Source organism: Brachycentrus maculatus, unplaced genomic scaffold (assembly GCF_059751285.1).
Source record: "Brachycentrus maculatus isolate JH-2025_06_01 unplaced genomic scaffold, ASM5975128v1 h1tg000055l, whole genome shotgun sequence".
NCBI lineage: Eukaryota > Metazoa > Arthropoda > Insecta > Trichoptera > Brachycentridae > Brachycentrus > Brachycentrus maculatus.
Window position 1 is genome coordinate 4,885,466 of NW_028280809.1, and position 26,036 is coordinate 4,911,501.

Below are 26,036 nucleotides of genomic sequence, written 5' to 3' on the forward strand. Positions count from 1 at the left end.
TCACTCCTTTCAAGAACGTCATAAATTAAAAATCGTCAATTTTCAGTTGTGCATGTTTTCGTAATGCCCAGAAAATGTACTATATCCCAGCAAAAGAGGCATATTCTTCAACTTAATATTTACCCACTACAGGGCAGAAAATGTTGTTTTTGTATTTTGAAGAAAAGGTATGGTATAAATATTTTTTGTAATTAAACTAAATATTTTTCAAATGGAGAAAAAACCTTCAGGTTTTACCTAAAAAGATCTGTTGCTCAGTAAAAGTTCAACAAGTGGCTTGATATTTATTTTTTTAATACATTGTGTTTATTCTTAAACTTTAAAAACGTTCTCCTGAAAAATCAAGTTTTTTTTATTTATGACGTTCTTGAAAGGAGTGAGCGATATGTATGTTGAATTTTCGTTCGTCATCGCTGATTAGATTCGCGAGATAAATCACCTCTCATTAATATGATTTTCCCATCGGTCCGCATTATAACAGTCAATTAAAACGGTTTTTACCTCATCCTTGAGCCATCTCGCAGCGTTGATTTGTAATTGATCCCAGATTGGGCGCATAGTAAATTATGATTTACTCGCGCTATGCAAGTGACGTATTCAGCTTATCGAGTTTACTTTTCAATAAGGTTTTTTGTTGCACTGGCATTGAGCTAACAATTTAATGATGTAACGTAATCACATTTTGTAGTAGTGATACGTGCGAGAAGAAAATAGCTTAATCATTAACGTTACCGTCAAAAGTAATGTATTGTAGATACATACGTAATAACTCTATCGAAATCTACGGTGAGAAATGCAGATCAATCGTTTAATAGACTCATTTTTCATTTTTCATTTAAGTTTTACTTGGTAAATGACGCTATTTCTTAAAATCCATTGTGACACGCGTTTCGATGGATTCCACTCAAAATGTGGTGAACTTATTTTCATTGTTTAATTGTAAATATATGATTACAACATTTTGAGTGTGTCCAAATACTTGTTCACAAATTCGGATTATCTCCAATTATAGGAGTATTTTTCTTTTTTTGACATCTCATCAGCCCCGTAAATGCCAAGACTTCCATAATCTTCTTCATCTTTGATGAGATGTGTAAAAAATATAATAATATAAATATGTAATCTTTTGCATTTTGGAGATAATATGGTTATTTAGTTGGTTGGGCGAATATATTGTATATTGAATGTATACCAAAACCATAAAAGCGCCCAAAAACATGATTTTGTATTTTTATGCAGCTTATAATTTGACTATGTGAGAGTGAACAAGTATTTGGACACACTAAAAATGTTGTGAAAATTCTATTTTATTTTTTAATCGTTGCTTCGTACCATTTTTACCAATTTTTTTAGTGAAACGCGCAGATTCTCTGTGATAAATCGCAAGCCATCAATTCGTCGCTAAATTTCACCAGCCTTTTTGACTTGCAAATTCTCGGCTCACTTCAATGGACGAGTACGAAAGTGCATCTAAGGAATTCGTTCCGGTGCATTACTTACTCTGGCACTCGGCTCTCTAATGACGCCGTGCGCGCAGAGTATCAGAGTACGTTATTATGTCTAATTGTCATCCTCTAATATGCAATTTATCCGAATGGAATTGAACCCTAACCCGACAGCCTACCCATTAGTCTCTCACAGCGCCGACCGGTGAAATGTCGCTAATTAGCGCATACATCAGTCACTTGCGAAATGAGTATCCATCTTACTCGCCTCTTTGATAATCTGCGATCTGCAAAATGTTTTCTAATAAATCGAACTTTGTTTCTACATCAAACCGAATTATTCTCTTATTATACTTACTTACCAATTAAGGCGGGATATTCGATAGCCCGCAACTTAATGTTATTTAAGCCCAGGTAACATGTAATGTTAATGTATATAATGCCTAAAACACCGCTTTTGTATTATTTTTTTAAAAGTTTTTCTTGTAAAAAGTCATGAAAATATTATATATAAATATACAACAATTACTCCTAGACCTAATGATAGCAATCATTGTTAGTGCATTATAAATAAGGACATTTTGTAAATAATTTTAGTCAATGTTTGATAATGTCCTAAGAAGACGAAACGCGTCACGTATTTACATAAATAAATGTAGAATTCAACCAAATAACCGCGTTGAATTTTAGATATGTTACCCAACAATTCAATATGGAATTCTACCAACTGCCAAAAAATATTATTTCAGTATACTCGTATATTTAAAAAAAAATCCATTACACACACACACACACACACATACATTTATTTTTATATATATATATATATATATATATATATATATATATATATATATATATATATATATATATATATATATATATATATATATATATATATATATATATATATATATATATATATATATATATATATATATATATATATATATATATATATATATATATATATATGTTTATATTATTTGAAGACTCGAATTAACTTGTCATTTTTGAAAGAATAAATTTTAAATGAGATCGTGATTTGTATACATTTATATTTACAGTATTAAATTTGTAAAAATATGCTTTTCTTATTCATTGGAATCAAAACTTTATTGCAAATTTGCGAAACGACCCTATTGTGAGTCTATTTTAAGGCATTTTTTAATATCACGTTTTCCTAAATCTTAAGAATAACGTGAATTCCTCTCAGTGCGCGTCCATCATTGACTGTTATTCTTTCGAAAAGACAATGAGGATTAATGTACAAAGTACATTAATTTACCAATGATAACCATCTGAAATGTATTCAAATCCGTAAATGGTATTAATTAATATGTAGTATACTGTCAGTGGCCATTCGTCTTGCGTACGTTTGTGAATCCGCCTAATCGGTCAATAATGATGACCTTTACGTGAAATGACGATAATTACAGCGATGGGAAGCGAATACGTGCACTATTGCTACGATATTAGCTGCTAATTTCGCTTACTTTCGTCGGATTAGGTATAAAACATCGCTAATTTCAGGTCGTACGGTTATCTCTTATAGGCATAGTAAGTCGCATATAGTAGTGCAACATCATTTGGGTCATCCGTATATGGTGTCGACTTCTCATTTCCCACACACGCGGTATCGTTAATTTTAAATAATGCCAACTTTACATAATTTTATGTTTTATCGCGAGCATTCTGGCGATGGCTCTTGAGCAAAACTACAAAGTGTGACGTCATGTGTGTACCACAATCAGTTTGTAGAATTTAAAAATTATACTGCGCCGATATGTCAGCCTGCAAAAGTGACAACAGCTCATACTTAATATTTGAATAAGATATTTTATTTTATTTGGGAATATAATAGAACAGTTACATAACATTCATTAACATTAAAGAGTAACACAAAACAGATATTTGTACGATTACAGTTAAAAAAATTGAAATTTGTAAGTTAGTGAAAATACCTGGAAGAGAGACGGGAAGGAGGAAAAGGGATAGATAAAAGATTGAGTCAAAGACAAATTATATGTATGACAATACCACGATATGAATGACTATTTAGATAAAAATCTCAATTTTGAGTGGTATAAACATAATACATGTGACCACTTAGAGTTAAATTGTATTCACCTTTTAATTTTATCGTATCTGAAAATTCGCATATTTACAAATTCGTGAATATCGTTAAACAATTGATTTTAGCATTATCACTAACGTATCCACGTAACGTTGGTCGATATATGCTCTTTTAATATTTATGTATTAATTTTAAATCAAAAACAGATTTTTTGAGTCTACTAAGTTGTATTTTATTAACAAAAACACATAAAAAATTATATTGTGACAATTGTTTCGCCTTGTTAGGGCATTATCACAACGCGAAACAATTGTCACAATATAATTTTTTATGTGTTTTTGTTAATAAAATACAACTTAGTAGACTCAAAAAATCTGTGTTTGATTTAAAATTAATACATAAATTAAAATGGAGTTCTACAAATTAAACGCCAAATCAATAAATAAATCTTTTAATATTCTTTAGTTTTGTGGGTGCCTGCCAATGTTTTAATTTTATCATTTTATTTCCATTATTATTTGTACCATGCATATATTAATAAGGTAAATTTACAAATGTATGATGGTTTTATATTATCTACAGTGTTGCAATGTTAGATGTATAGAGTAAAAAAAAAACAATTTAAAAAATATCCCCAATAATTATGATTAAAACAGATTTTTCGTGAATTTGCAAGTCATATTTTCACGTTAACATAAACTAATAAAATAACGATTATTTCTTGCGTTAAGTGACGTAAATTTTGAATCAAAAGTGTAAGTCGGAGTGTGTATTTTTGCCTAATTTTACATTAAAACAATTTAAAAGTTAAAAGTTAAAAGCTCATACATGTTTTCATACGTTCTCGTTGTATTTAGAGCTTCAGCAGTAGAATATCATGTGGGTACTAAAAATAAATCTTTATTCCTTTGGAACACTTTTTGTAGTTGAAAAAACATCATTTGATAAATTACAATAAAATTATCGATATTTTATACATTCTTACTTTAATGCCTCCGCCTCCGTAGTGTAATAGTCAGCACGCTCGGCTACCGTTCTGGAGGTCCCGGGTTCGATTCCCAAGGGGGGTAAAATAAATACAAGTGATTTTTTTTCACTGTAATGTTTATTCAATATTACCCTGGACTGGTACCTGAAGCGGAGGGCTGATCACCTTTCCTTCATGTGTAAACGATCAAGATAACACTGCGTTTATATGATGCAGTGCCCTATGCACCATTGGGTGCGGATAAGGGTTTTATTTTGTTATTACTTTAATGTACTTACTGCATATCTATTAAACAATAAATAATTTATTATGAATTCAGATAGTATACTGAGAATCGTGACATGTTATAATTTATTAGTTGTAACGTATTACACATTATTCCGCCAATTTGACAGATATTATTATAACATTATTTTATAATTTTACGTCTTTATTAGTTAAATTCCGTACTTATAATTTTGATCCGAAGCCTTCAGCGCAATCATAACACTTGCGGCATCTCGCGGCACAAATTGGAAACATTAATCTTTGACTCCGGAGCATCGTGTCGAACCACTCGAATACATCGTTGACTATCACCGAACGATTATCCTATGGAAAATCGTTAATTTTGCGATGGTTTGCTGTTAAACGTGCATTATATATACGCGGTTTAGTTGCCAGCTAAACTGTAACCGACGTTTATGCTTCGTATAATGTATATCTTGACGGCCAGGTTTCTGTTTGGTTTTGTTTACGCGATGCAAAGTGGTTTAATTCGAGTTTATAAAGGGTGGGTAATTAGCTTGGTTGCTGTGGCTGTAAGAACACCTGTTAGCGATAATGTTGGCTACGAAGTGGCTTTAATCGCTCTAATACATCCCCGATTAACTGCAGTTGCATTATCATCATTAAATTAATTTATAATATAAGAGTCAATAATTCCTCGTGGCGTCAATGAAAATTGCTATCAATTCGATATGCTCACGTAGTGTTACATTGTATTGATGTTTCCCTGGTCAATATATCGTAGTCACTTGTTTATTACACACACTGAAGATGGATTTATGACGTAATTACAATGTTTTCCTTGTTGGTGAGATGCAGCCAGTACAATTGGCTCTTGTGAGCCATACCCAATTTTGATAACTCTGGTCGTATTTTAACCTGTTCAAAAGAATATCTTGTTTGTGAATCCTACGCCTTGCTGACATACACCAATCATCCAATTTTGGGCCTTGCAGTCGATCTACAAACGTCTGGGTTCAAACCTTCTTCTTCAAACCCTTACCCACATCCGATGGTGCATAGGGCACTGCATCATACAGTATAAACGTAGTGTTATCTTGATCATTAAAACATAAAGGAATGGTTTTCAGCCCTCCGCTTCAGTTACCAGTCCAGAAGTATATAGAATAAGTATTTCATTCTTACCCTTATCCACATATAATGGTGCATAGGGCACTGCATTATATATACGCAGTGTTATCTTGATCGTTAACACACGAAGAAAGGGTGATCATCCCTCTGCTTCAGGGACCAGTCCAGGTAATATCGAATAAATATAAGAGTGAAAAATGGATTTAGCCGTTCCCTCCTGGGAATCGAGCCCGGGACTTCCAGTACCGTAGCCGAGCGTGCTGACCGTTACACTACGGAAGCGGACATAACTTGGTATCTAGGATATAAAAAAAACTTATTCCTCAGAGGCTGGTCACAATCGAAGTCTTGCAAATGAGTCTTGCAATATTTACAATTAAGAACAAACTACTACTCCATGATAACAAGAATACGCAAAGCACCGTTTTAGTCATGGATTTTCATCCGCGATTGTATCATTCAAATTGAAAGATTTTCAATACGATGATGGTTGGCCATCACAGCACATACTCCATACATCAAACATAGCCTGTCATTTTTTTTTATCCGCAGTATGTTTGTTCGGAATACGATTTATTTGGTCGAAGGACGCCATTTTTACTTGTCATGCCCTAAAAAATCACGTCCGAATTCACTGATACCTCAGCACATGTTATTTGCCAATGATTTATGGTAATTATTGAGATGTTATGATGCCTTGAATCCAATATTTTCAAAAGAGATTCAGTGCTGAACTAGAGACAAAGTGTTAATTAAATATCATCTCTGGTATTCTATCTTTTTTGGTTTTTTTGTTTTTTTCGTCATCGTCTTTTTTTCTAAATTCGTCTCCTTCCCTTATCATATATTTTGTCTTTCTTCGTTATGTTTAATTATTATACATGCAAATGGAAATGTAGTAAAAAAAAAGAAATATTTGTGTTTTGAATATACCAATGGTATATGTGGATCAAAAAACAAAGTCCTTTTTATTTCTCAAAATAAAATATTTGTGTTTTTATTATTTACACAAATATTTAAATTTCATACTATTTCTGTGAGCCTAAGCGGCGCATTATTAGAAATAGGTATCAAATGGTGGTAGAGTGGGTTCGAAACGGAGAAACTCTGATTTAAGAGTCCGCGACATTAACCACGGGACCACAACCCGACAATTATAAAATTAACAAATATAATATGTTTTGATATCTCAACACAGATGAAGAAAAATATGGAAGCCTGGGTAATTACAGGGCTTACGACCCATCATGGGATTCTTTTCCCATATTCTTCAGCATCTATGTTGAGATGTTAAAATTTAATTTAAAAAAACTCCTAAGTAATTTTATGACACATATTTGTGATCAAAGATTTAGATACACCCAAATGTTGTAAATACAATAAGTTTCAGTAACACATATTTGTAATCAAAGATTTGGATACACCCAAAATGTTGTAAATACAATAAGTTTCAGTAACACATATTTTTAATCAAAGATTTGGATACACCCAAAATGTTGTAAATACAATAAGTTTCAGTAACACATATTTGTAATCAAAGATTTGGATACACCCAAATGTTGTAAATACAATAAGTTTCAGTAACACATATTTGTAATCAAAGATTTGGATGCACCCAAAATGTTGTAAATACAATAAGTTTCAGTAACACATATTTGTAATCAAAGATTTGGATACACCCAAAATGTTGTAAATACAATAATTTTCAGTAACACATATTTGTAATCAAAGATTTGGATACACCCAAAATGTTGTAAATACAATAAGTTTCACTGATGGTATCCACATGAACTTTGTGCCACTTCATAACTATTTATGATTTATTAATCTTTCTTTTAATATTACTATACTGTGGTTTTAAAATTACAGTATTAGTTTCGGGACAGTAAGCACTCCTTCAACAAATCTACAATTTAAAACCACTCTTTGATGGAAATACCGTTGTACTGAAACTTGTACTACGATTTTTTTTATCACAATATAGTAATACTTGAACTTTGGTAAATTATTTAAATAATAAGTAAAAACAATCTTTTTTCATATAATCATCTTTATTTGAACATGTATCGTATGCCAAAAAAAAAAATATTTTTTTTAAAAAAAGTTTCGGGCAAACAAAAGCCTTACTGCGGCCCTAGCATATTGCATTTTCTCCTCACAAGTTTCTATACCGTTTACAGTATCTGGTATACTGATGTATTTTTGAAATGATTAATATTACCACAACCTGTTCTTGCGTTAGATTAAATAAGAACTCAACACGTGACGATCATAGATCTTCATAAATACAATAGATTAGTAGTCTTTATTTTAAATATATAAGATCCTTTAATTCAAACGGTAAGTAGACATCAATTTAAAAAAAACGTATTACATTTTATAAATTTAAAGGTACCTACTGTAGAACGGGGGTACTTGAACTTTGATGTGTCACTTGAGCCCAGTACAAAAAAAGTTAATTTGTATTTGGTCTACAATAATGAACGTATCGACATGATTCATTGTTTCCCTGACAGGTGACACTTATTATCACGATATTTCGATCGATACCACGATGTAAATATTTTTTGGACTGGGCTCAAGTAACACATCAAAGTTCAAGTAGCCCCGTTCTACGGTACCTATATCTACTATGTTTTCTTAAAAATATATTACATTCTTTAATTTAAAAGATTAGTTGTCTCATTTTTTTATTAAATATAAAACTTTTTTAATTTAGATAGGTATGTGGACCCCTTCTACGAAGTATTTTATATAATATTCTTTACTTCAAAAGACAAGTGGACCTCATTCACTTTCCGTTCCGAAATCAACACTTTGACTACGTCTGAAGCGTCTCTGTGTGAATACAGGAGCTGATTGACAAGGCCAATCCCTGACTGACATCTCAATGTATGCCGAAATTTCATCCTTTCAAACGAAACAATGCGCTTCATTACATCAATACAAGCAGAAATAATCATTCTGCCAGGGCTCATTGGTGTCAAACTCCCCTGACAAGTGGCGCCGATACAACACGACCGCTTATTATCTATCGGGGAGAACGGTTACTGTTATTCCGTGAAGAAATAACAAAAGCGCAGCGAATGCGCAAAAAGGAACGTGATATTTGTATTCGGTAACTTTAGGTACACTAAAATGCGACGTTCCTTTTACCTCCGTGCACGTCTTTTTGGTTATTCTTTATGGTAAGAGATCCTAACACCGCTGTATTTTAAGATTATTCACAGTTTTTTTCTTTAGTACATTTTGAGATGTACCATTTTAAGCAAGCGAATATTTTTATTTGTATTTACAATTCAGATTTTTAACATGTTACATACGTAAATACGTATATGATATTCCAAATAATGAAATTATATCAATCATTTTTGGAAAAAAAAGTTATTCGACTACGACGAAACCCGGTCGCTGGTCAAATAAAATTTATTTTATTAACGAGCCCAAGTTGAGTAGACGCAGCTAAGTTTAAAAAGTCGTACAAAAAAAATGTTTTTTAATAAACTCTTTTAGAGGTATGATGTATCTTTAAGAGTTTAGACGGTGCTCGTTTATTTTATTAATTGTTTCGGCATTAACTATGGTAAGACATGTTACAATGAGTAAAGAAAACACTTGTTTTATACCACTTGAGTTTTATTAAAGACTACATGTTTCGGAAGTTAAACTTACATCATTCAGGTCTGTATAATAACTTAAATATAAAATTGTTCTCTAAATAAGCAGAGGGAAAATTAGGGGGAGGAGGTTAGTCAAGGTCAAGTCAAGGTCAAGTCAAGTCAATATGTTAGTTACAAAAAGCTTAAGATTTTTTTTCGACACCGCGTTGATCCAATGCTCTGTTCTTTACACCACTCACTAAGTTAGAAGTCTGCGGTTATTATTTGCTTCAATAGAGATGGCACTTTGTTTTTTTTAATGCTTTTAATAATAATAAAATAAAAAGTGTATGTGATGGGAGGATGTGCCTCATTGAACGTGTTAACCCTTATCTGCCCGCATCTGTCTGATTGCGTCTCAGATACGTCACGGGGTTGCCAGTTGGGCATTGTCAGTGGCCTTCTCCTAAAATGGGGTGAGGTCCAGTGCCGGCGCTCCTCATTAGTGCCCGACGGACGAAACTAAATCAAAATTGACACAATGGTGACAAGACGCTTGCAGTGCACGGACCGCCCTTGAGCCTTTTAAATCGAATTAAACGATAGTTTTTTTTATTATTTACATGGATAAAAACAAGATCACTGAACCTATTTAGTTTTATTTTCATGTTTCAACCATTTTCATCATGCATGTCATTGTCACTCTGTCCTTTTGACAATTCCATTGCTAGCCGAGACTGTTGTCAGAAAAATGAGTACTATCTTAAGGGGGTACTTTACTTGCAAACTTACAAGTCAGTAAGCTACCGGCTGCGCGAGGGGCTAAACGTGTGTCCACACACATTTTTTTTGTTTAGAATATACGTACATAGTTTGATTTTTTTTAGTATAAATATTCGAAAAAATATTTTCATAATTTTTTAACTTTTTACCTTTTAAAAAGTATTATTTTTTTTCAAAACCATATATTTATTTGGAAGAAAAACTTATTTTTTCAATATAAAAGCGGTGTATTAAACAACAAATTCAATTACGTTAAATGTTACCTGGGTTTAAACAAAATTAAGTTGCGGGCTATCGAATATCCCAACATAAATTATAACAATAAAAACCAATAGATAACAATAAAAATTGTGGAAATCAATGGCTCCACTAATAATGAAAAATAACCTTGAATTGCATAAATAAATTACCAAAGTAATTGACTCGTTTTTTTCTGGATTGGTTTACAAAAAAAGGGCATCACAATCGCGGGCATAATAAAATGCAAAACAGACGTACGTAATTGATCGTAAATCCATATTTTGCAATTCTTTGCGGGGTATAATTCCACCTTTTGGTAAATTTAAATATATTATTTATTTATTTGGCATTTACACTGTGAAATAGCATGCTCAAAATATTAAACAATTAACACTTGTGTCATACCACTTTAAAGGTAAGGGCTTAAAATATATATATTTTTTGTATTATGTAAATTTTTAAAAATCAACCAGCCTATTACGGTCGTAAGCCCCGTAAATGCCCAGACTTCCATATTCTTCTTCATCTTTGATGAGATTTCAAAAAATAATATGAAAATAACTCCTGTAATTGGAGATAATCCAGATTTTGTGAACAAGTATTTGGACACACTCAAAATGTTGCCAGTAAATATTATTTTTTAAATGAAGCCAGACACGTCATGCTTCTCTCGCAGCCGGTCGCGTTTTGAATTTGTACGTTTTGAGATATCAGGCTTAATGTGGGATCTACAGCAAATTTAGTTCGTTTTTAAAGAAATAAATGTGCCGAAATTTTTATAGTCTCCATCTGTATCGACTTGCGCACAAAATTTACACAAAATCTTGGTACAGGCGCCTAAAATAGATTTTCAATATTATAACATGAATTATCAACAGCTCTCTAAATAAAAATGCATGTTTATTTTCTCTCTTGAAAAGTACAAATGAATTTGATTCGTCATATCGCGGTTGAAGCGACGATACGGTAGGAAATTTCCCTTTTTCAATTCATATTCAATTCTAGAAAGCTATCTTATGATAGATATTTGTAATATGTTATATTTAATTTTGTCCACCTCCGTAGTGTAATGGTCAGCACGCCCAACTACCGCTCTGGAGGTCCCGGGTTCGATTCCCAGGGGGGGTTATAAAAATAAAAGAGATTTTTTCACTCCAATATTTATTCAATACCCTGGGCTGGTACCTGAAGCGGAGGGCTGATCACCTCTCTTTCATATGTTAACGATCAAACACTGCGTTAATATGATGCAGTGCCCTATGCATTTGAAAATGACATATTGAATCTAGTTCGGCCCAGTAGCTGTTGCCGACTTCAGCCATCTCACTGGTGATAGTAATTATGATATACTGCATACTTCTATTGTCCTCTAACGAGACGTCACACCGATGTTCATGCGATATATATCATCCGAATAATACAGCAACTATGTAACGCAAAGGCCATAGAAATTGTTATCCCTATATTATTTTTACCCCAGTGAAAATCCGTATATAGGAATCGATTATTCACATATTGCTGTGTTATCCATACAATTTGTCAAGGAAATAAACATAAATCCTTTATAAAATGAAATAACTTTTTTATAACCACTTTATTTTTACAATTCAACCTACCGGTTTCAAAAAGGACCTCGTCATCACCAGGGTTTATATTAATTCAAAAACATAAAAAACATTATAATACTCTTTTAATTTTTTTCAGTTTTTTGGTGATAGTATTTTAATGTTTTTGAATTAATATAAACCCTGTTGGTGATAAGGTTCTTGTTGAAACCGGTAGGTTAAATTGTATAAATAAAAATAGTGGTTACAACAATGTTATTTCATTTTATAAAGTTTATAAAATGTGCCACAAAGTATCTGCGGAAAACATTTAAGAAACATGAATCCATTCGACAGTCACTTTGTAGTAACATTTATCCATTTTAAATTAAAATTTCACATACAATGATTCATTCAGCATTATTATTGGTGTAAATTATGTTTGGTGTGGCCTTAGGACGTTGAAATTTGAAGAGGGGGTCGAATTTAGACTAAGCTTTATATAAGGTTTTTTTAATGATGATAAAAGTATTGAAACACGTGTATCAATGGATTTAAAGAAATAATGGTATTTATCAAATACAATTTTAACTAATGAAGAAAAACTTACTGCCAATCTTCACTACCGACCTCTTTTGAATCATTGCACCAATGTCAACAAATTAAATTACGTAATAATTAAATTGCCGAAGCCACACAAAATATGTGAATGATTTTTCAATGTTTATTGTAAAATTGTGTACACACGGAAAAGTTACATTTGTTTTTAGTACATTTATTTTTTGTTTAGATTGAAATGATATTTTGAGCTTTTTCGTATGTGTTCTTATTTTTATTACCTTTATATACTGACAGACTATGAAAAAATTGCATTTTTAAATGGTTTCTTTCTAACAGACAATGAAAAATTTACATTTTTAATGGTCTCTTTCTGACATGTTTTAGATTTTAGACTTTTTTTCATTACTTAATCTATTTATATGAATTCCTACATTATATTTTATTTATTCCCTACTAATATCGTCAAATTCTTTTTAAAGCCTCTTCTCGATACCTTAAACGTCCTTTGCATTTACATGGTAATAAAAAAGCCAATTAGATTGTCTTACAAACAACTATTTGTTTTTTATTGTGATTTGCTATTAAATATTTTATATGGGTAGAATTTTAAAGGTGTCCCAGTTCACTATCGTAGGAACCTTTTAGGTGCCTATTCAATGTGAGATTATTCGTCAGTTAAATTCTGGAATTCTTTTTTAAATATTTGGATTAAACACCGTCAATAGTCGTATTTAAAATACTAAAATGTTAATGATTTTTTTTTTATTTCCATGCATAAGGGGTGTTTTTTTAGGGGAGTGATTATTTATTTCTCCTTACCTAATTTCGATCAGGTATGGTAAAATAAATAATCAGACAAATTTATGAAAAATCGCTTATCTATTATATTTTATACAGATATTCTCATTTTTAAAGTCGAATTGTAGTAAATACGAGTACATATCACTGGGAGAGAAAGGCTAAGGATGTATATTTTTAACAAGACTTTTTTTTACATTTGACTCGATTTTAGTCCGTTATATCCGAAGTACGTTAAATAAATTTTTGAAGTATGTTAAATTCAAAATTAATTCACCTGGGAATTGTTTGCATTAAAATCGATGCTTCGTTTACTAAATTTAATGAAGTTGAGTGATAAGAGAAAGCTATTTGATCTGATTAACTTATATAAAATTTAAACAATATTTTGGACTGTCCCTTGTTATTGCAAATGATAAATATTATTATGGCCCTACCAGAAACACGAGAAACCGTCAAATATTTTACTGTAATAACAGCCGGACAGTGTCTGGATTTAATACTCCCATTCACCGAATACAAAACCTCGGCAATGATTTTGCGAACCATACCGATATCTGGAACATGTCACTTGCTAACTATTATATAGACGAATAATTACACTATTTCAGACTGATGTATAATTCCTTGTTTAATAAGTTCATCCGTGTTTAATATACTTAAAAAGAGATTATTATTTTATACAACAATTATTGCACGTATTATATTTACTATGTACAAATTTGCTACGCCCGTAAATAATAGAAAAATATAATTTACAACATTTTGAGTGTGTCCAAATACTTGTTCACAAATCTGGATTTTCTCCAATTATAGGAGTTATTTTTTGACATCTCATCAAAGATGAAGATGAATATGGAAGCCTGGGCATTTACCGTGCTGACGACCGTCATAGGTTGGTTTAAGTGGTCACTTAAACCAGCCTATGACGGTCGTCAGCCCAGTAAATGCTAAGACTTTCATATTCTTCTTCATCTTTAATGAGATGTCAAAAAATAATATGGAAAATATTATAAAATTTTAAAAAATTTGATCATATGAACACTGTTTTTAGATATAAATAAACAATAAAAACACAAAAAAAATATTTATTGCCTTTGGACATTCGTCGTGAAGTGACGTTGCTGTTTGATATAAACGCGCTTTCTTTCGGTAATCCTGCTTTGAAAAATTAAGTTTTGTTTGCACTTTTGAAGTTTGCTGTTTTTTTTTAATAATCAACTTTCTAAAATTATGAAAATGCGTATCATATTTGTAGTTATATATAAAGACGTATGGCGTGATTATAACGGCCACTTAATTTAAGGATGTATAGTATTAACTAGACGTTTTTAATTTTTTTTTATAATTTTTCTACATTTGAATGGATGTTTTGTCCGTTTTATCCGAAGTTTGTTGAATAGAGGATCGTTATATCGAGGTTTTACTGTACTACCTTCAAACGAATAATACGGCCAAGTACTTAACTTAAAAGCCCGAACATAAGAGATCGGTATGCGCAACAAAATGTGTTGATACCGTATCCAGCTAAAGGCCGAATGTGGAAGTTATCGACCACCAGACGGGCAGAAGAATTGTGTTAATGGCCGCGTACGCGATGCGTCATGACGTCATGACTCATGACCCGTCGGCCAAGGGGAGTCGTGACTTCTGTAACCTGATCACTGTGAATACTGCCCATTGTGTGTGGTGACCGTGCGCCACAGTGTCCAGCATCGGGGTACCGAAATACCTCATTAATTCCGACAAGATTCCGGACTGTTTGAAGCCGAACTCTCTAAAGGCGAAAAGTGGGCATAAAAAAGATTATTATAAGTTTATCGATTTTTTATCAATATATATCGCTGGTTAAATGCCAAACGGCCACAACGCAAAACATAAACTCTTTATTCCAAAAATGGTATCTAAATCGTCAATATTTTCATATTCAAAAAAGACACCCATGATTCTAAATGAAATGGACATTTTTAACTTTAGAATCGTAGTTGTTTTTTTTAATAACGATTTAGATAGTATTTTTGGAATAAAGAATTTAATTCTTTTTACTTTGTGGCCGTTTAGCACTTAACCAGCGATATGTTAATCATTGTTTATTTTATTTTTTGATATCTCATCAAAGATGAAGAAGAATATGGAAGTCTGGGCATTTACGGGGCTTACGACCGTCATAGGCTGGTTTAAGTGATCACTTTACACACGTGTAACATTCACCAATTCTACCCATTATTGACAACCACACTACTCAAATTCTTGGAAGTTCTATATATATGAACCAATTTAGAAACCTTGTTCATGAATCACTAGAACTTCACTAGAGACATCTATTGGTGAGATGTAAAGAAGCTTTTTATTAAGCAGAAACTCTTATATTAGTATGTGAGATCCGAATCCTGGATTATAATCACACACATGAGAAACGCCAGAAAATACCATTTTCATTTTTATTATTAAGGTTATAATTTGACCAGATAATTTATTTACAACATTTTGAGTGTGTCCAAATACTTGTTCATGTACATTATTTATTGATTAAAATTAATATTTTTATGATGTACACTGTTGTGGAAGAATATCGGTAAAATATTGCTAGTTCATTTACTTTGGCTTATTCTATTACACATTTAAGTTACTAGGAGTGAGTGACTGCTCTAAGTGAGTGACTGCTCTAAGTGAGTGACTGCTTTTAGGAGAGACAAATCTAAACTGACCACTTGACAGACTACGCGGCTATTCACACGGTTCCGGGATGTTGTTGTCACCACTGTCAGCAACATGTGCCACATTACTTACTATGTTTTTGAACAAATGTTCAGAATCTATAATAATATCTATAGGATTATTTGTATTTTTAGTTAGTAACAGCTAGTTTTAAAACAATGAATATCAACAAAAAATTACGATTTTCTAAATTGCCTTCATTTTATACATCTGCATAATAAAATAACAACTTTGTAGTTTTTTTACACAAATGTTTTATTTGACCAGTGGCCGGGTTTCGTTACCGACATCATAAGACTAGTAGGAGGATAGACAAATTCTATGTTTTATTTACCATAAGGCAGGGGTTGACAACCATGATTTTTAATTAATATTAAAATGAATTTGAATTGAATGAATTTATGTAGTGTATTAGTAATTTATAAAGTTGTTATTTTAGTATATAAAATGCAGTTCAACCAATAAAATTCAGTACAAAAAATAAATTTCATACACTTGTGTAACGGTCACCATTCTGCTTTATTAAACATCGGTATTTAGTGAACTTAAAATTAGCGACCGGACAGATTGAAGCAGGAATGTGCGAGGTATTACCCTACCGTCAGCCACACACAAGGGCGCCAGGGGTCACATGCTCTCTGTAAACATATCCTCGATAATTTCGAAGACTTTTCATCGAATGGTCTTCCGTACATCTTAATTCACAACGCGGAAATGAAAAGGTTAAAATATAACCCAAAAGATACTTAGATTTCAAAACAAAAATTTTGGCAAACGACTTGTCTCATTTAAGCCAATCAATTGCAATTAAACACGATTTCATATATTTGGGAAGTATGTTTTCTAGGGATGGAATGATTGATAAAGATATCGAAAGAATAGTGAATGCTGGGAACAGAGTGAATGGGGAACTGAATTCAGTTAAAGCAAATAAAACCTAATCGGCAAAAGCTTAACTGGCAGTACACGATGGATTCCTGATTCCGAGTGTAATGTAGTAACGTGAAGTTTGGAGTTGGCAAAATAAGGATGAAAATTGACTAAATGCATTTGAAATGCGTTTTCTCAGACGAATATGCTGCATAACGATGTATGATATTTATGTATACGGTGATATAAGGAAAGAATGCAAGGCATTATCTATAAAGTTATGAAAAGTGTATTGAGATGGTTTGGACACGTGAATCGAATGAGTGAAGAAAGTAAAACATATTTATGAGACGAATGTGATTGGTAATAGAATCAGTGGAAGACCGAGGAAAACTTTTCATGTTCAAGTATTCCAAATGCTTGAAAGTGGTCAGGTCAGGAGTCGGCGAGAACCGGTGGATATGTATGAGGAGATCCATGAATGTGTAACGAGCGAAGTTTGTTTACATAAACAGATTGATGTGGCGTTCTGTTCTCTCTGCCTACCTCTTCGAGAAGCGGCGTGATGGTTAGTTAGTTAGAAAAAGCAATAAAAAAATTAACCTCCAGATAGATCATGTAAACATCTTACGGTATATTCTATAAATACAACCTATGTAATTTTTCTAACATTAAATCGTTTTACGTGTATTTTAAACATTAATTAATTTAATTGAACATTTATTTGCATATTTAATTATATCTTCTTGGTAATTATAATATTTATGTTGCATTGATTTATAGATTGGCATTATCATTACAGATCAATGATCAATTAACTTGCAGTTGGTACAACCGTGTGATCATCTTAATCTATTAAAAAAAACTACGAAGCATTTACATGTTCATAAATTATAAGTTTTTTTATTGATTTGTACAATTAAATATGCTAGAAAACCTAACATGTTATTTCGTGTAATTTATCGTCGAGACATGAGCGTTTACATTTCGCAAAATTAATTTTCATCGTTGCGTATTTTTTTAATTTATTTTATAAATTGTGGTAATAAGTTCTTCGCAGAAAATGACATCAAATTGACGTCATGAATTGTATCTTATTTCCATCAGTGTTTACGAAGTTGTCGATTTTGATTGGCAGCTCAAGGCTAGGATTAAATACAGAACTTATCGATTTAACAACGTAGCGTAGATTACTTCAAATTTACTTCTTTTCTTTTATTTCTAATAACTTTGGCATTTTTTAACCGCTTGTTGATCAGAATTGTAAGAAAGTTGACGTAACCGAAAAAATTATTAATTAATTCATTTTACTGACAAATCAACATAGTCGAAGAAGAATATGGGAGTCTGGGCATTTACAGGGATTATGACCGTCATAGGCTTGGCTAGTGATCACTTTGCACACGTGTAACATTCACCAATTATATCCATGATTGACCACCCAAACTACTCATGTTTTCAAGCGTTTCTCAAGTATGTGAATATAATCTGGGATTCGGACCTCACATACAAATGGAAAGAGTCGCTGAAAAGAGGAGATTATCCAAATTTGTGATCAAGTATTTGGACGCACTCAAAATGTTATGTTTATTTTTTAATGTTTATTGAATGTAAGTATTGTTAATGTTATCTAAACTAAGAATTTTATAAAATTAACTTCTTTGTATAATCAGTGCCCAGGGAATGTCAACATGAAAATCTGCTTTAATTAGCATAACCCATTCAGTCCCAGTTTTCATTTTTTTCCTCGACGCTCTCCTAGGTACAGATATATCGTAGTCAACAGGAGAAAGTGACCAAGTGCATTGTTTTACAAAAACGTGATCACCGACTATTTGATATCTCACTAGCTTAATATTGCCCTGAAAAAATCCCGAAATTTTAATCTTGGAAGCATAATATATTGACTAGTTAAAAATGACTAACTGCATTGGTGTTTATTTTCTTGCCAAGCAATAGTGACTTAAATGGTCCTCCTGAATATTTTACGTTTTGGTAGTTGGTCACTTTGTCCTGTACGACTACGATATATTTAAATTTTTAATAGTTGGTGTTTGTTCTACAGCCAGCTTACCTTACAGGTTAAAAAATGTTTAATGTCCGGGTTAGGTGTTAACCTTGAGTAATATATTTTGCTTGTAATGCAAAGACAATAGTCGATCTTCATTATCTTCATAGATGTAAAATTGAATTAATATTAATTATACACCTTTTTAAAGTATTAATTCAATATAAATTAATAACCTCTGAACATCTTACGCTACTTAATTGACGATAACCTTGTTCATTAAATGGCTAACTTATATTATTTTATTTTTTGTCCTTCACTTTTTTTAGTGTTGAGCAATACTATTATTTATTTTTTCTTTAATGAATTATCATTGAATTATATACCATATTAATAGTATTTTTATATTCTTCTTAACTTCTATGTGCACACAAATACTGTATTAATTTTTTTAAATTAAAATTAAATCTGTATTATATCTTACATAGTATTCATATGTACATAAGTGTTTTTCGAAATATCTGTTTTTTCGGACGTCAATTTATGTTTTTCTATTTGTTTTTCGAAGTCAATAGATACACATTTTTGCTATAAAACTAGGCATCAATTTATCTGATCCCTTTCCGATATCAATGAATCAATGTTTTATATTTTTTTAGGATCCTGATTATAAAAAATATATATTTTGTATTTTAAAAGTTTTGTTAACCCCGAGACATGCCACAGCTTCTTTTATTCGATTTTAATATCCCGACTTAACACGATATGACAAGAACTATGGCTAGAGAACTTTGATAGATTTTTTTGTAATAGTGTAATTTCAAAAATATGTATTTTTTGATACTGTCGAAAATTCAGTTTTAAGTTTTGTTCCTTACGAAGAAGGCATGCAAAGCCTCCCATAAATCGTACAGCCTCCAACAGCACCTCGGGATTACACCCCTACCTACTATTATCATACATCGTGGCCTGAGTTATCATCGGCTTTGTGTTAAACATTATCTGATGCATATCTCCTCAATGGCTAATGCACTACTCGTGTAATACCAGGAGGAGATAGAGGAAAGCAGGCTACACAATATACGATCATATTATGCACTCAGTATTCAATAGTTTAAAGTGCATAGTTGCAAGCTGCAAAACTTTTACCATTTTATGCAGACGGTCCTCGACTTTTGAACTTTATTAATTTCTTAAACTTTTAGAGCACTTGCTCCAGAAAAAAGTATTAAGTTAGATATTGATATACAGTAAAAAATCGGATTAAGAACTTTATTCGCTGTGTGAAACTGCTCTTAAACCAAACTGTTTGTAATTCTAATCAATTAGTGTATGAGAAACTATGTAAAATGGATTCATCCATTCCAGACCTTTAGAAAATTACATCTTATAACAGTCGTTAGCGTTTCAAATAAAAGTGATTTATGATGAAAATCTTATACATTACAACGAATATCATTGTTTCATCCAAAAAACGTCATTAAATTAAAAAATTTAATAGGTACTAAGAAATAATGTGTTTTAAGTGGGAGGCAATTCTGCTTCCACGAAAACATCAGATGCTTAAAAAGCTGTTCAAATTTGTATCTCACCATTATACTGGTAAATGAGAATCATTTCATTCCTGGATTTTATAGTGATGCGGGATTAAGACATGGCAATATCATTAAATATTTAAGACACGATACGTTATTCGGAGTAATATTTTTACGCAAATCTTTTCGTTGATCAAGGAACTAGAAACATCATTCATTCCTTCATCTACATATCTAAAATGTCTCTTTTTTTCATTAAGGTAATTCGCTTCTCATTGTGAAGCTGTGTCGGGTCGTGGTCCCGTGGTTAGTGTCGCGGACTCTTAAGTCAGAGTTTATCGGTTCGAACCCACTCTACCACAATTTGATACTTATTTCTAATAATGACCCGCTTAGGCTCACAGAAATAGTATGAAATTGAAATATTTGTGTAAATAATAAAAACACAAATATTTATCTTTTTTTTAAATAAAATAGAATTCTTCCGTGGTAATTAATATCTCCGTGATCTCAGGCCGCTAAATTTTGGCGTTTACATCCCTACATTTTGTTCGTTACACGAAATTATTTTCAATAAACGAGACATTTTTTATCGAGATTAAGTTTGTAACTCGAATAGTTCGTACCCAGAAGCGTTTAAAACCCGAGGCTTCACTATATTATATACTCGTGTTATAAAAGAATGGTATTAAGTATTAAGGAAGCTCCATTCGTAATATCTTATTTTGCATACACAATAATAATATATCTTGCTGGCCCGGGTCGGACATAACTCACGCCGCCTTATTTATGCACTCATGAACCGAATTTGTGATAAATTTTGGCACTCTCAAAACTTGTCACAACTCTTCCAAAGTATTGTGATAGGAGACTAATGGAAGCTCTTAAGTCAATAAACGAATCGGCCGAATCAATCAGAGGTGACATTCAAAGGAATTTCCGGCCTGCATAAAGGTCATATCTGTCTCAGACACATTAATGGGACTCTTTTAGTACAGTGCCCGTCGACCCCTTGGTGAATACGTATGTTACACTCGTCAGGGTTGCCCACTAATTTATATTAAACATATCGCTCACTCCTTTCAACAACGTCGTATATCAAAAACCGTCAATTTTCAGTTGTGCGTGTTTTCGGAATACCCAGAAAATGTACTATAACCCAGCAAAAGCGGCATATTTTTAACTTAATATTTACCCGCTACAGGGCAGAAAGTGTTAGTTTTGCATTTTGAAGAAAATGTATTGTTTTACTATTTTTTTTAAATGTACTAAATATTTTTCAAATTGAGAAAAAACATTCAAGTTTTACCTAAAAAGATCTGTTACACAGTAAAAAGTTCAATAAGCGGCTTGATATTTATTTTCAATACATTGTTTTATATTTTTAAACTAAAAAAACGATCTCTTGAAAAATCTAGTTTTTTTATATGTGATGTTGTTGAAAGGAGTGAGCGATATATTTTAAAATGATTTTCATATTGTATGTCGTTCAAAAGAAGCTATTTTCATATCTGAAAGCAAATGGCGTAAGACTGCGTTACTAATCATGTTGCATTTTTTAAAAGATAAAACATTAAGTTAGTCACTGCTTTAATTATAAATAAATTGTGCATTCCTTATAACAAATATGAAATTCTTCGTTATGTCCTTTTAAAGGTGTTTATATCGAAATAATTACCGTAATTGACGGTCTCAAACAATTTCCTGATTTTTATCTCTTTTATGAGAATATATTCATTGATTAGTAGAAAATTAGTTAGTACGCAACTATTGCTACCTGTTTTTAAACTATTTTCTGGTTAATAATGAAAAGAGAAATTTCTATGTGAACTTAAATTAATAGCACAATGATATCTATGGATACATTTTTTAAGAATTAGTAGTAAATCACCATAGGTACAGCTCTAAATGCCTGTTTCCTTACATATACCATTAATGATTGAAAAAACGTGTTTTCTGATTCAAGAATATACACACATTTTAAAAAAATGTGTACCAAAAAACTTGGAGTTGACAACCCTAATTTTAATTTGATAAGTATTTTTTAAAACTTAATACCTTTTTACTAATACTTTCGTAGCAGATAAATGGGGTTTTATACTTTATGCATCATCGAATTAATTCCATTTATATTTCGAACTGTTCTAACGGAACTAGAACATTCATTTACGCATACCATTCATTTGTAAGTCAATGCTCCATAATTTTTTGTTAAATGTACGGATCTTTTGTACTATATTTAATTATTAAATACACATAAAAAGTAGGATTTGAAAAAGTGTGCGCACAGAAAAAATGCATTAATTTTTTATTTGACAAGATTCTGCCCCTACTTTTAGAGGCTTATCTGCAGGTAAGATAGTAAGAAGAAGAATAAGAAGGTAAATGTGAAAAATTCGTCAGAAACACCGAGACCAATTGAAAATAAATATTTTCTGAAATTTTTTTGCACTTGGCGGGAATCGAACCCGCGATGGCAGTTTTGTAGTCGAGCCTTACTAAGCCACGGCGCCTGTCGAGCGCTTACCCACTGGCAACTTTTCAATCACTTTAATCTGAAGAAATAGCAATGGTCTTTTTACCATAAGCAAAAGTGTGTTCTATTTTTGTGATAAAAAAAAATCATAGTGGGCGAATGCTCTAAAAAAATACGGGGTATCATGGAAATAATATGTAGAAAAAACTGGCTCATGAATAAAGAATGCTGACAGCAGTTTGAAGTTGTACCTTCATAATTCAACAGTAAGCATTGCATACTTTGTATCTTGTCGCATTGTGCTGTACCTAATATATTAGCGAAAATTCTCCGAGCGACTTATTTGCAAATATTCGCTTTGACATTACTAAAATGTCAAATCTATTGTTGCATTTTCCGCCTTTCAGTTTCTGTCCAAGGAGTCATTTCGATTCTTTTAATTCGCCCATTGTGCGGCCGACCACCCATAGCTTAACTAATGACAAGCAACAAACATGGCGGCCGAATGACATGCCGCTATCTGTCAAACACCGCGTCACTTTTGTTTATAAACCATTTGGTCCGTTCCTCGAGCCTCTTGGCGCATGCCACCATCCATTATCGTCCATTGTTACGTGTTGCTGCTTAGTCTTATCCCTCTCTCGCTTTCCGAGCGAGTACCATTTATTTCTCTATTATGTATTACGTCTTTATCAATCGCCTTGTTCAGCTGCGTAATGTAAAACCTCGATACCCAGAACTCTGATCAATTCATATCAAAGATGGCTCAGTAGCCAACCTTTATATATAAGTATATATATTTTTTTATTTTTAAAAATGATTTTGTGATAATTTCCTTTCTAAATAAGTTTTCTCAATAGGTAAACGATTTCAGGCATGCTGTTCTGTAAGTAAGTGCATAAAGCTGAAAAACTTAACCATGTTTGCAAATTTACAATATTCTGAGTGTGTCAAAATACTTCTTCACATATCTTGATTATCTCCACTTAGGAGTTATTTACACATACTAATAAAAATAGTATCTGCTTAATAAAAACTTTCCTCATTCCAACATAGATATGCAACGTAGGCTGTTTTGAACTCAAATGTATATGGTTACGAGATTTATCAATATTTCTAGGAGTTCCAAAAATTTGAGTTGTGTGGTTGCCAATCATAGGTAAATGTTACACGTGTGTAGTGATCACTTAATCAGCCTATTACAGGTCGTAAGCCCTGTAAATATCCAGACTTCCATATTATTTTTTAAATTAATGTTTTACTTAGTAAATATCACTTTTAAATCAATTATTATGAAACAGTGGTATTTACTATGTAAAACATTAAATAAAAATGGATAGATTTTACCACAAAGCGACTGCCGAATCAATGAATTAAATTCCATATTCTTCTTCATTTATGTAAAGATGTTGAAAATATAAATCATGTTTGTAAAGATAGGGCGATGTGGCCATGTGTACTCCCTACCTATCTCTTGTACTTCCTTAGTTCGATTTAATTTACAAATAAGTTACATAATGTCAACATCCTTTATTGTTTTGTAACTGAAATCTGTATAACATGTAATCATTTTTGTTTTTCTCTGTTCTAGAAATCCGATAATGATGTAGAAGAAAATCAGAAAGACAAGGAAGTCCAATTCTTCACAGGATCAGCCCCAACAAGTATGCCTGGCCACACTGGATATGTTACATTTGCTACGCTTCCTCCTGTATGGGGCCGACCATTCAATACCGTTAGTTCGGATGACTCTATACTCTGAAATGTGATATTTGTGTTAGTATATCTTTCGTTTTATTTATTTATTTTTATTTTATTTAGCAATAGCTCATTTATTTTTTATTTATCAAAGTCTGTGCTGGACAAATTTTAAACATTTATTTTAATGAACTCCAATTAATAATTAATTATTCCTCAGCATATTTCGGGAAGTCGGTATATAAAAATTATACTTCTTTTAAAATAACATTTTCTTTACATTTTTTCATAAAAATAGCTCCATGTTCTGTTGAAACAGACATAAATAAATCTGGAGAATAATATATGTATATGTATTTATAATATATATTTATACACTAATGCATAAATGCACATATGGTAATCTAATAATGGAACAATATTTTTAAAAATCTTTTTATAATTAGCATTGATTTCATTGACCTACATATCAATACTATTTTCAAACCAGCGTGTTTCAGTTTTTTTTTTAATATTTTTGATTTTAACGTTTTTTTTTCAGATCTACCAGCGGACTTAATGGAAATACAGGCGTGATTAAATGATGTTTATATTTTAATAACAGTTTTGAATAATAAAACAATTTCAAATACTTTATGTTCTCTTATTTTGCTTATCTGAATGGCCTAAAATTTGTAAAGTTTAATACAACAGACCACACCAAATTCAAAAACTTATGCATATGCATATATTATACCCTTTTTCATCCATAAACTAGAGAAATGTAAAAAAATTAAACCTTCCTGTCCACTAAATTGCTTATGGTCATTTTATGGAAACCATGTATAAAATTATTCCACACAACTGATTAGTAAAATTGAAACACCTAGAACGTGGCGGCGACACTAAGACAATTGTACACATTTTGTAAAGAACGAATTCCCCATGAAGTAACTAGCACGTTTTGCCAAGTAAAAATAATGTAGTGACTAAGAATGGTCGTGGGTTGAAGTCGATTTGGTTTTGGTCAAGTTTTTAAGTCCACAAAGTTATATGTAGAAATAGGTGGGAGCGCCACTGTATATTTTTTCCGGAGAATAATTAACTATGCATTTATTTTTTCATAAATACATATCGCTCACTCCTTTCAAGAACGTCATAAATCAAAAAACTTGATTTTTCAGGAGAACGTTTTTAAAGTTCAAACATAAAATACAATGGATTAAAAATAAATATCAAGCCACTTATTTAACTTTTTACTGTGTAATAGATCTTTTAAGGTAAAACCTGAATATTTTTTCTCCATTTGAAAAATAAAGTATATTTAAAAAAATAATTAAACAATACCTTTTCTTCAA

General features: G+C 31.7%; 1 protein-coding gene across 1 annotated transcript in view; it reads left to right on the forward strand.

Moving 5' to 3' along the window:
- Positions 1-25,330, forward strand: part of Trmt61 (tRNA methyltransferase 61) — a 182,061-nt gene extending 156,731 nt beyond the window's left edge. Inside the window, exons 6-7 of the mRNA XM_088278302.1 lie at positions 24,593-24,777; positions 25,241-25,330. Of these exons, the coding sequence (XP_088134428.1) occupies positions 24,593-24,763 (171 nt within the window). The 3' untranslated portion in view covers positions 24,764-24,777; positions 25,241-25,330. The remainder of the gene's footprint in view (positions 1-24,592; positions 24,778-25,240) is intronic.
- Positions 25,331-26,036: the final 706 nt, after the last annotated feature.